The 12,274-nt window shown below is 40.1% G+C and overlaps 1 protein-coding gene across 2 annotated transcripts; it reads left to right on the forward strand.

Annotated features, from left to right (window-relative positions):
• Positions 1–1,704: 1,704 nt before the first annotated feature.
• Positions 1,705–11,442, forward strand: LOC137278037 (uncharacterized). 2 transcript variants are annotated; one of them, XM_067810077.1, is made up of 4 exons: positions 5,727–5,834; positions 7,627–7,694; positions 8,229–8,378; positions 9,011–11,442. In XM_067810077.1, the coding sequence occupies exons 1-4, from the start codon at positions 5,785–5,787 to the stop codon at positions 9,166–9,168; spliced, it is 426 nt and encodes a 141-aa protein (XP_067666178.1). In that variant the 5' UTR covers positions 5,727–5,784; the 3' UTR covers positions 9,169–11,442. The 2 variants fall into 2 exon arrangements, with proteins under 2 accessions (XP_067666179.1, XP_067666178.1); XM_067810078.1 differs by lacking the exons at positions 5,727–5,834; positions 7,627–7,694 and adding an exon at positions 1,705–2,009.
• Positions 11,443–12,274: the final 832 nt, after the last annotated feature.

Genomic DNA, 12,274 nt, shown 5'->3' on the forward strand with positions numbered 1-12,274 from the left:
AGTGAGATCCGGAAGGCTAAGGGGGTTAAGAAGTATGTGGTGAAACAACACATCAAACACGCCAGATTCAAGGAAGCCCTGTTCAAGACCCGTACCTTTAGGCATAAAATGAACACACTTAGAAGTGATGGACATAAGATATACGGACTGACTATAAACAAGACGTCCCTGTCGCCTATGGACACGAAACGTTGGATAGCTATTGATGGGATAAACACATACGCGTATGGACATGAAAAAATTTGAGGCTATTTACTACAGCCCGCGTGGGTACTGGAAAGGAGCTAGCGCAGTAGATAAGCTAGCTAAAATAGCGCGAGTACCCCCGGAGGAAGCCAAAGCGTGGCTTGAAAAACAAGCCCTGTGGCAGATCTATTTGCCGGCACCACGCTACGTGCCTAGAAGGAGGTTCGGTATTAACATACCTAATAGCGTTCACCAGGCAGACCTACTGTTCCTACCCCACGACAAGAGGTACAAGTATGCCTTAACCGTAGTGGACGTAGCCAGTCGTTACAAGGAAGCCGAACCCTTGACCACGAAAGATTCGGCCCAGGTAGCCAGAGGATTCGAACGCATATACAAACGCAGCCCGCTGACGTGGCCAACAGAGCTGCAAGTTGACCCCGGACGGGAGTTCATGGGTGCCGTGTCACAACTGCTAGCCAAACACGATACAAAGATCAGGCGTGGCACGGCCGGAGCCCATCGCAGCCAAGCCATAGTTGAGAGATTTAATAGGACTTTGGCTGAGCGCTTGTTCGGCCATCAGTATGCTAGGGAGATGGCCACCCCTGGAAAACGATCGACTGAATGGGTCACGAGGTTACCCAAGGTGGTGTCGGCAATCAACCATGAAGTCACCCGTCTCACCGGTAAGAAACCGGCAGACGCTATCAAACTAAAATCAATAGTTGCAGAGTCGGCCGCTCCATTGCGTGGGAAGGAGAAACAGATACCAGATAGGGCCCTAGTGAGGTATCTATACCAGCCGGGGGAACACGAGGGTGATAACCGTAAGCGGGCCACCGATCCTATATGGTCAGTCAAAACTTACAACATAGATAAAGTGGATATGAAAGCCGACGAACCTAACTTGTACTACTTGAGGGATGGGCCGGGTAGGGGGTTTGTAAGAGAAGAATTATTGATCGTACCATACGGCACAGTGTTACCTCCTACCAAAACACGGTAAACGTGACATATGTAGTAGGGGTAATAGTAGCAAGAGCTAAGGGCCCAACCAACGCCTTATTTAGTAAATAAGGCGTTGTAGAGACTTTTTTTGAAAGTGGTCCAGAACCCCCATTCCCTATACTACTGTTGTGGACTCCACATTATTCTTGATGCCCTGGGATACGACCATCTTTGCATTCATTTCCATTTGGTCAATTATAGTATGGATATTGTCACAAAGTACACACAATTCTGAGTCTAGTTCTGAGAAAAATCGGTATCAGGCAACTTATTTGTGTGTTTGTTGTTCAACCCCGCACTCAGCCATATCCTATCTATATGGCGGCGGTCTGTAAATAATCGAGTGTGGATCAATCAGTCCAGTGGTCAAGAGTATAATAAGATCATAAGAATTCATAATGTGATGTTGTAAATTTCATTTTGAAACGTGGGTGTCGGACATTGATTAACATCTGGTTTGGTGGCATTTGAAACCTTACGGAATGTGGCTCGCAATCACACCCCGACCAGCAAGTGATTGGCTGATAAAGCTGACTAGAGTTAAAAGCTGGTTGTTGCGTAACTACACCCGACGCACAGAGCACGGTGACCCGAGAGTCTTGCTCCTGGAGACACAACCATGGCTGATCTGTCGAGTGTATCTGTTTGGGTTAAAGCGTGTCTAGCTCTTATTCCCTTGGGCGGACTGTTTCATTTGATAGGTTTCGCATCACCGTATTGGATCATGGCAGGATCAGCCCACAGCGGAATCTGGCAATTGTGTAATAATGGAGTCTGCATTAGTTATCTAGATGCGCGACTCACGTTGACGGGTAAGTATCACATATCAAACCAGTCACATGCAACATTACATTTACCCCGCCTCTGTTGGGGGTTCAGGGAAGATGATCTCTCGCCAACATCCATGTCTAGTCAGTTTGCAGATGATGGCTCGTTCTGGAGACGATTAGGTAACTTTCAGCTTGTTCCAGAATCAATTAAAAATGTTTTGAGATGGTTTATATTTAGGGTTACAACAAGAATATGTCATCAGAAACCTAGCCTGGTATCTCTCCCAGGCCTCAGTGTGTTTGTATGATGTCCTTGGAATAGTATGCATCACTGCATATGGACCTTTATACCTTCCATGTCTCGAAAGTCTCCTGTAAAGCACTTGTTTAAGTGCCTTGAAGAACTATAAGGACTGATAACGTCCCCTTGCCTCAGATATCCGCCTTGACGTGCATGTACATGTATGAGTACCTTGTAAACATACGCATCACTGTATGTGGACTATTATAACCCCATGCCTCATATCTCCGCCTTGATGTACTTGTATAAGGTCTTTATAAGATAAGTCTGTGTAGGGACCATGTTGTTCACAGGGCTGAAGGACAACACCACTGTACCGAAATAAAGAACAGAAAATATCACGTTACATGAATAAATTACCCTGCAGCCATTTTGGATTTCAAACTAGCTGCCTCACTTAGGTACTCAAGCGCCATATACGAATTATTTATGATTATACCATCAATTATTTCTTTGAAGCATCTTAATTTATGGGAGGGTTAAAGGAAATGAAAGTTTTGTCCTTGAGATAAGAGCCACTGTACATGTTGCTTCAGTTGCTGTGTTTACATTCATGCTACAAACTGAAAAAGAAGAATGATTATACTTATAAACACTTACATATATGACGCCTAACAACTCTTTTCGTTTCAAAGCTGTTTTGCAGCAAACGTTATGAATAGACTTTCCAAAATATGTAGCTTTGCCCCCGATGCTCTAATTATTTTGAGTTGAAGTTGAAACGTCTAAATAAATTTGATGCGATATACAAGTCATATAAACAAAAGTAGTTTACATGAAGACTCAATAACAAAAAGATGCAGATAAAATTTTCTTAAGAGAAAAAGCCAAAATTACCCTTTCCAAAAAATGACCCAATGGCATGTATCGTTGTATTTTAGAACAGATTCTATACATAAGAATTACGATAATAAGTTTGTACAGGACCAGCCTATCAAAGGACCAGCCACTATACCAATTTTAATCCATTGTGACCAATGGGTGACATTTATTTAAATAAAACGGTACTGATTCCTTGCTTATTGTGGCTTTGGTGGCAACGATGTTTTTACTTGAAATGTGGCTTTAGCGACAATAGGTATTTTCCAAATGTTGCTTCCCCGGGCGGACACCAGACACAGACACCCGTATCTAAGACACTTTAAAACAACAGCATTTTTGGTCGAGTGCCCAACTAATCCTCAAGCTGTACCTCTTTCTTATAATGGATCAGTCCAGTAGAATCAATCAGAAAAGATGAGTATTGTTTTACAAACTCAACAAATAAACAACAAAGTATGTAAGTTTGGTAATCATACACTTTGAGGTCACATCAATAACAATAGGATTTTTAACATATTTAATTATCATGACCATGTCTCAAGTTAGTTAGTGGCGCTTGATCCACTTCAATCAAGAAATCATTGTTGCAAAGGGTTCATATTCAAAATATAATATTCAACTACATTAGTTAACCCCAGTAACCCCCACCAAACCCCCAGGCGTGTGTGATTAGTTAAACAAACAAACCCAGTCGACCATAACTCCTGATCCTCTGACTCCTTAAATAAACAACTTGCCCGACTGGCAAAAGAGGAACCCCCTTTTTTCTATGTCCACTTGAAATGATTCACAGTATGCATGAAATTAGTGGTTGCAAAGGATTCATTTTCAAAATATGGTTTTGCCGGCGCTTTATTTATCAGCATCAAGTAGTTACTTGTTAATTGAGTTAATTTTGAGACAGAGCATATCTGGGTGATGAGTGAATACCACGGGGTGTACAAATGTTCAGTATATTGCACGTGTTTGCACTCCAGACCATCCCTCTACAACTATGTATTTTTGTATGTCAATACGACTTGAATCTCTGATAGCGTTCCCTCTACAACCTAGAAAGATAAAAGCCAAAATCTGAGCTGTAACATGTGCAGCAGGAAGTCTGCACCTTGACCCACATGTTTATAACAGTCGTTGAAAAATGTGTTGATATTTCAAGTATAATCCTGTTTGATTAGCACAGGGCGACTATATGCCAACACTTAGTCAACATTCATTCGATACCTAACGATATGCTATTGGGGTTAATCTGTGCGACTCGTAAATCCTAGAAGTTGTCGCGTTGTTGCCGAAACAAAATCTAACAACAGCATGGTGATTGTGGCCGTTTTCCTATCTATGTAAATGCAGCTGTTCGATGTCTTATCTACTGGATTAAAATAACAACAATGCATAAAGATCGTATACCAAAGAAAGCTATGAAATGCTACGCAATATCGATAACTTTGACTATGATGCATAGGCATAAAAACATTTGCTATTTTCTCTTTCCTTATTGATATGGATTTTTTGAGTCGTCACAAACTGCCGGAAATCATGTAGGTTTTCTTTAGATATTTAAAACGCGTTTAATGGAGATCTGATGTTGACAATAGCACACTTTATGTTTTGAACAGAGAATTCAAAAGATCATAAAAACCCTTAAAAATACCTATTTGAAATTGCAGATTATTAATTACGTAATTACGTTACATTTAGAGCTGGATTACTATCTAAAGAAGGACGATGGTGTACACTTAACACAAATCTGAGAACATGTCCTATCTGTGAGGGAGGTCTGGAAGACGAATAACATCGTAATTTCATTTGTCCTTGACATGATGACTTACGTCATACATATTTACCAAGTGACTCCAAAACGAATATGTATAACTTCAAGAAACTACTTATGTCAAATAACGCACACAGTTTAAAATGCTCAGCTTATATAATTATAATACGTTCTTATGAACAAAGACGCAAACTATTACAAGAATGACAATATTAAATAGCATTATTATACTTTTGTATTATCATATCTTAACTTTATCTATTGTATTCATATTAGCTTGTATTGTATAGTGTGATTATTATTTATACACGTATGTGAATGGACGTGTATACACACGTGTAAACGTTATTGTATGAGTGAAGCTGTATGTATATGGGCCCGGTGGCTTTTGTACGTAAATAAAGTTTTTGATTCATTGAAAATCAAGCAAAAAGGAGAAAAAATAAAACCTGGTTCACACTTGGCTTTCGATGGGTCTACGGCGTCCTTAAACTGTCCGGAGCTTCATTTGCGCGGCAGTATGAATATCGCACGATACTGCGGTCGCCGTAACTTCTACGAGTTTGTCACACAGCAACGTTTGACAAATTTGAAATATACTCGTACGATTTCTGTGCAGTCTCCATGCAGGTTTGCTTCGACCTGTCGCCAAGGAAATCGCCCGATGCCCACAAACAATGTGAACATAAACTTTATATCCCGCGGTCATCCACGATGCCTAAAATTTAGTACGGAAAATCGCAGCCTACTTCATCGTAGGGCACCCGTGGAAAATGTGTCCCAGGTCTAATCAAAGCGCCACAATGCGACCATGCCACATTTCGGCCATTTGTCGTTATTTCCTGTTTTAAAAACATCTTTCTGTTCATCCAGAGGGCAACAATGGGACATCGCCATGTCTAAGATGTGTGAAAAAGCGTAACAACATGACGAGGAACATGTTGCATTGTCTCGATGTCGTCCTTGTCGATTACTGGTGCGCACGTGTAGAATGTCAGTTAGTCTAGGCACTCTTTTTCAGACTCCAGTGGTCTTTTGCTACCTGCAGTGGTCTTTTGCTACCTGCAGTGGTCTTTTGTTACCTGCAGTGGTCTTTTGTTACCTGCAGTGGTCTTTTGCTACCTGCAGTGCTCTTTTGTTACCTGCAGTGGTCTTTTTCTACCTGCAGTGGTCTTTTGTAACCTGCAGTGGTCTTTTGTTACCCACAGAGGTCTTTTGCTACCTGCAGTGGTCTTTTGTAACCTGCAGTGGTCTTTTGTTAGCTGCAGTGGTATTTTGTTACTTCCAGTGGTCTTTTGGTACCTGCAGTGGTCTTTTGTTATCTGCAGTGGTTTTGAAAACGACATAGTAATCATGGCAATGGAAGAGCTGCATTTCTTGAACAAAATGCGAATCTTTCATTGTTGCTTTGCATTTTATATATTGTACATGTCGGTGTATTTAGCGCCATACTCTTTACGCTTCTCTTCATAGGTGGTCCTGCCATATTGTTTGGCAGGACAATTCACTATGATCATAGGTTTGAATCCCAGCACCATACCCATTCACCACTTAGGTATGAAATCGGAGATGTTTCGCGGCGAATCATGATCGACGGGTCCTACAGAAACGGCTGAGTGAGTGGTTATGGTTTTAAGCCAATTTTAGGAATAGTCCACGGCGAGCGACACCAGACTTTACATATTGTACCCCCTGATCTTCGGTGTGACGAACGAATGCTTTAAACACTAGGCTACTCCATCGCCCCTCGCCTACATGGGTAATACGATAATACAGCCCTGAAACTCCGGGTAATGCACAAAGAGAGTCTTCGACTTGACGAGCGAAATGTATTCGCCGAAATATAGTTCGACCTAGCTGTGTCAACAACTGAGTTTCATTCAAATGTGTCCAAGAAATACGAGGGCACTCCCCTAAACACACAATGTTCTGTTCTGTAACAAATATGGACAAATGTCCCATATCTCTTACTCCCTTATCTTTTTGTGTGGTACAGCAATTCAAAATTGAAGAGAAGAGCTTTGCACCTGAATCTCCAGGTGAAAGTGAATCACATAACTGACAGTCATTATTTACTGTTTAGCCAGAGACCAGTCTGAACGAGGAAGTTGCAATTTGAAGTACATTTTCATATCGGCGTGTACTTGAATTTAATGTTACGGCTAAGAATTTATCGGTGTGACAGCAGATAATGTAGGTCAGGCGTTGACGGGTTTTGATGATCAAGCGTGGCAGTGATTTAACTCCAGCAAATATGAATGAGTGTGTGTGTGTCGCCCTCAACACGGCAACCAGCCTTTTTACACAGTCTAAGTCATTTCCCGAAAGTTCGGGCACAAACGAACATCGTCAACACTGTAGAATGCCCTGGAATAAGTCCCCTGGAAGTAAACCCATCGAAAACAAGGAGCATATAAATTCCGGAAAAACAGAATCCTAAAAGTGTAGACCATCTATTAAAACGAAATGTCATAATTAATATTCAAAACTCGAAATGTTGTGACCCAATAATAATTATTACGGAATTAATAACAAAAATATACAGGAAATACACACTCGTAGCATTAAGGAAAATCTGATTGTTATTTTTTCGTTTATTGTTTGTTGCTTTTAAGTGGTTTCGCTTTAAGCGTTTAATTTTTAAACCTGGTCCATATGTGATTAACTTCACATATCCCTATCACTACCATGTATAAAGTGCGCACCAACTGCACATTATTTACAGTCTGTCAACCAATAACCTGCAAATGAATTTATGTCATGTGCAGCTGCGGTACATGTATGCTAAGCACGTTTCCGGCTGCGATCGTGTGGAACAGTGATCGAGTAACATGTGGTAAGCTGTTTACCTGCATGTCACAGACATTTACCTTACACTATGTTTAAGGTCTTGTGCATAAAATTGGTTATCGTGAGATTGCACTAGTATTATCTTTACCCTCTGGCGATATTGCTGGAATACCGGCGTAAAACCACACACCGGTGCAGAGGAGCGTATTTGCGTACACAAATTTGAGGACTGTTTACATGAATGCAAGCGTTATTGATTGAAATATGCTTACAGTTTCATGGCGTAATTAATATAATATACACATGGAAACATTTTCATTGTTTGTTTAGATACTTATTTCAGTTCAATATATCTATTTAAAAAGTAGGGCACTATTTACCAGATAAGTAAAACTAGTTTGAACTCGTGCCATTGAGATGAATGATACATTACTAGTTCTACGTGTTTCTGTTGCTCATCTTGTTCAACAAACTTCCTTCAGTTAACTATCGTATGTATTCGTACACGAATGCATGCCATTTCTCATATCATTACGCAACAATCTCACTGACACTATTTTCACACTTTCTTTCCTCCTAGCTTGGTTACGCGCGACCCAGTTTTTTGAGACAGCCGGGTTGATCGCCATTGGCGTAGCAGCTGTCTTTCTGTTCCTGTCAATCTTCGGGCAGTCGCTCAGGGACAAGAAGATCATCACAATCATCAACGCACTGGCATGCTTCGGTGCCTGTACGTATATACATGCCACAAACTACTTGATCCTCGCGGACATATTTATTCAGTTCAAACGTAGATATAACTCTAGAGATTAGTTACTTTACACGATATAAAGCGAGTGTGTGTGCCTATGGCAACGGTTTCAGTTGTACTGAGTTGCGTCCCTTTGCAGTAACGACTACTTGTGTCTGTGGGTTCGAACACAGCATCCGTGTCCGTGGTGTTCACTTAAGTGATGAACTCTTGAACCCTGCCTCATTTCAAGCATGTCTCGCCCAAATCCTGGTCACTTCGTCATGTAACAGAAATTCTGTTCAAAACAGCGTCATTAACACTATCCTTGGTATGAATGGTTATGAGCAAACATACAGCCAAGTTAGCGAGGCTGTACATATTACAATACAAATGCTGATTCTGGAAGGCTGAAAAGTCACATCGACTTAAACGATGTATCGAGTGAAGAGAGTATTACTGTGCATGCACTCGTTACTCTGCAACATTAAGATGTGAGGATGTACACTCCAACACCAAGCTGAACCCGACACAAGCACAATTTGTCGGAAAAGAATACGCATGAACCTAGCTTTTACTTCGACATAAAGGTGCTCTTTTAAAAATTTGACTCAAGTCTTGTTTATTTGCAGGTGGAGCAATCATCATCGGTGCGATCATCTACGGCAGTCAGAATGGCGTCGTTGACTACCTTAGCTGGGCTTTCGCGCTGTGCATTGTGGGGGCAATAATGGAGGGCGTGGCAGGAGCATTACTCATAGTGGGAACGTTTGCTACCACAAGAACATAAGTAATTAGGCGGAGAAGTCTAACAGTTACAGTCAAAATGATAGCGTGGAACATTTCATTCTTTGTGTTAAAAAATATTTGACTAAAACAACATTTGACTGAGAATATGTCCACTAACAATCCTTGACAACAAGTCATCTTCCATTAACTCTAGTGTGGTGTTTTCTGTAACATGTACATTTGAATAGAACTAATGGCAGTTTTAGATACAGCATGTTTTCGGCTGAGAGCACAACAGTGTATTTAGTACACTAAATAAACCTGACTAGGATAAGCATCAAGACACTGGCAGTGGAACTTCACGACCTATATGGTCTCTTTAGGAATGCTCAGCCCCAAACTGGTGTTACATGATGTCAACTAAACGTCGGTTTAATCACAGCATGGCGAAAAGATATGACTCTTGAATTGTGTCGAGATATTTGCAAGTTCGGGATTATTAAATTTGTTTTTCATTTCTATATACGTAGCTTTTGTATCATTATTGGGGATTAATATGTTACATTATCCAGATATAATTGTATATCCGTTTGTCCATCAAAACCACTGCCTGTATATAAACCTGAACTCTAAACAATAGCTGTGGAATTAATATCCTCATGTTTGTTTCCTTGGTATCTTACAAATCTAGATGCATAAAAAGGACAAGAAATCTGGAAAGGTGTATTTAACACAGAAAGTCAATCTATAAAATATAGATGTCTTAGATAAAAGAACAGTTATAAGATTGCGGCCGACATCTTTATCTGTTGCAGGTCTGTCATATAATGGTGATCGTAAAGAGCAGTCAAAGGTTAAATATATTTATATTGATTGATTAACAGTTATTGCAATAAGATTTTACAATTTTACGATTAGGTAGATACACCATCGATGTATTCGTAAACGTAAGAGTTACATCAAAGTGGACTAAAATGTTAACTTGTAATGACAAACTGAATACCATTTTGTGTAATGTCATGTACAATTTATATTCTCCAAATGCTGATTTTACTTTTTCAAGTAAGCATCAAGCTTATCACATCATTGCTTTTTCAGAACCTTATTTGTTACAATTACCTTATTACTATAGGCTCTGGTTAACTTCAAACCACTTATTGCCCATCGAAACAGGACGTTGTTACAACATTTTTATGCATCATTTGCCTGTGATGAACACCACATTATGTTTTACTGTCCAGCACTAAATGCCATTATTCTGTATGTTCTCTGTGTGTTTTATAGAATACAATGTGTGTTCTGTTCTGTTCACAAGGTTCAGTTACATAGTTAAACCCCCAATAGCTCCGCCGACCGGTTAATCCATTTTATCAGATAGGCCAGTATGGTGTGTCCTTATTCGAAACAAGTGTTCACTGTTATCGCTTTCCTCCACCCCTGTGTGTGGTCCAGCAGTCCATGCTCCTCCCACAGTCCTTGTTGAGCGTTACATCTCTCTCCCACCTCTGTGGGTGGCCCAGCCGCCCATGTCCCCAAAGTTCTTGCTCAGAGTAACAGTTCCAGTCTTAGAGTGGGTTTAAGGTTTTGTTATTACTAAAACCTTAGTGTTTTGGCACATCTCACTTTGGAACTAGTCTTATCCTTGTTAAGACAGCAACACGTGTGTGATGCGTCACAGATTAAGGATAGTTTAAACGTTAAAGAGGTAGACTTCTGAAAACGATGCTAAGTTGTTCAGATTAACACTCTGATGTTTGAATACAAATAAATGATCAGTAATTGAGTTATGTACAGTATAACATTTATCGTAAATATATGCATTCAAGTGTATGCATTTGCAGGTATTATGAAAGTGGCAAATATTGATGTGTCGATGGGTACGAGAGATACATTTTGTTAAGTGACAAGACCCTTTCCACATTCATAAGAAATCTCTGCTAAAAGCAGAGTCCATTGTACATTTGTGACTATATTACGAGTCCATTTTTCTTGCAACAGTAATACTGCTGTACGATTTTGTTTGTAAACAAACAGAGTCTGGTCATGGATGGTTAATTTGGTTATTTTATTTTGCTACAGCTTGATGTAGTAAATGTTTCTGACTGAGAAGTAATGTATGTGTTTACGCAATGCGGTTATTTAGAAGTGTTAATCATTATATGATAGATGAGGATTTATCACTATTCATTAACTACATGTGATGTATTTGATATAGTTCTTGCGTATCTACTGTAAAAGCTTGCAATGATTTGCTTTTTATATCTATCAAATGCTACAGAGTTATTTGTTTTGTGACCTGCGAAAGACGCCGAAAATAAAATAGAGTTCATACTTACCAGCCTTCTTGCGTTATTTAGAGAACTGGTTACACAAGGTCTGTAAATAATTGAGTCTGGACCTGACAATCCAGTGCCTCTTACGACAGGCATAAGCTACAGAAGATCAGCTCTAACCCGGATCACGGAAAGTATTATGAAAACATGGACTATGTCACGCTTGCATCCTAAGTACCATGTTGTGGACTCCCTATTATTCTTGATGCCCTGGGTTACGACCATCGTTACAACGTTCATTCATTTCCATCTGGTCAATTCTTATACTGAGGCGGGAGGCATATTCTTATTTTCACAAAGTACACACCATTCAATGCAATGGTTCGTGCAAGGTCCAGTTCGACCCTAAGCGTTAGCGTAGCAGACCCTGGGAAGTAGGATGAAGTCAACTGAAGTAACCAAATTAATATGAAATAGGGCAAATGGTGCTAACTGCCAGAGATCACCACGAAGCCTAACATCGAAACATGAATCTTATTAACCAATCGAGACAATGACCTACTTTTCAGCCGATCTCAATTGCCTCGTGTGAAAGTGAAAAGAGATATGACAACCAGTTATGGTTACGCTGAATTCCCTGTTTCATAAAAAAAGGTATTTAGAAGTTATTATGTGCATCTTTGTAACGTACAATATGACTGATATAATACCACGTCCGTACCAGACCGCCAAACCTTTCAAGCGGCCGAGCCTCATTTTGAGATTTTCACGATTTCCAGAGTTCCGTTTGTCCGAGCATGCTGTAGGACAGAACATGCTACAAGACTAGTTGAAAGGCTTAGAAGAATCGTAGCCCTGTAAGATATAAGTGATCAGATGTATCAGATAATACTG

This window comes from Haliotis asinina, chromosome 3, assembly GCF_037392515.1.
Source record: "Haliotis asinina isolate JCU_RB_2024 chromosome 3, JCU_Hal_asi_v2, whole genome shotgun sequence".
NCBI classification, from domain to species: domain Eukaryota; kingdom Metazoa; phylum Mollusca; class Gastropoda; order Lepetellida; family Haliotidae; genus Haliotis; species Haliotis asinina.

Excerpts from the sequence above, each read along its gene's own strand:
- LOC137278037 (XM_067810078.1), top strand. The coding sequence starts at position 1,817 with ATGGCTGATCTGTCGAGTGTATCTGTTTGGGTTAAAGCGTGTCTAGCT. Across the intron at positions 2,010-8,228 it reads TGCGCGACTCACGTTGACGG|CTTGGTTACGCGCGACCCAG; the intron begins GTAAGTATCACA and ends CTTTCCTCCTAG. Across the intron at positions 8,379-9,010 it reads ACTGGCATGCTTCGGTGCCT|GTGGAGCAATCATCATCGGT; the intron begins GTACGTATATAC and ends GTTTATTTGCAG.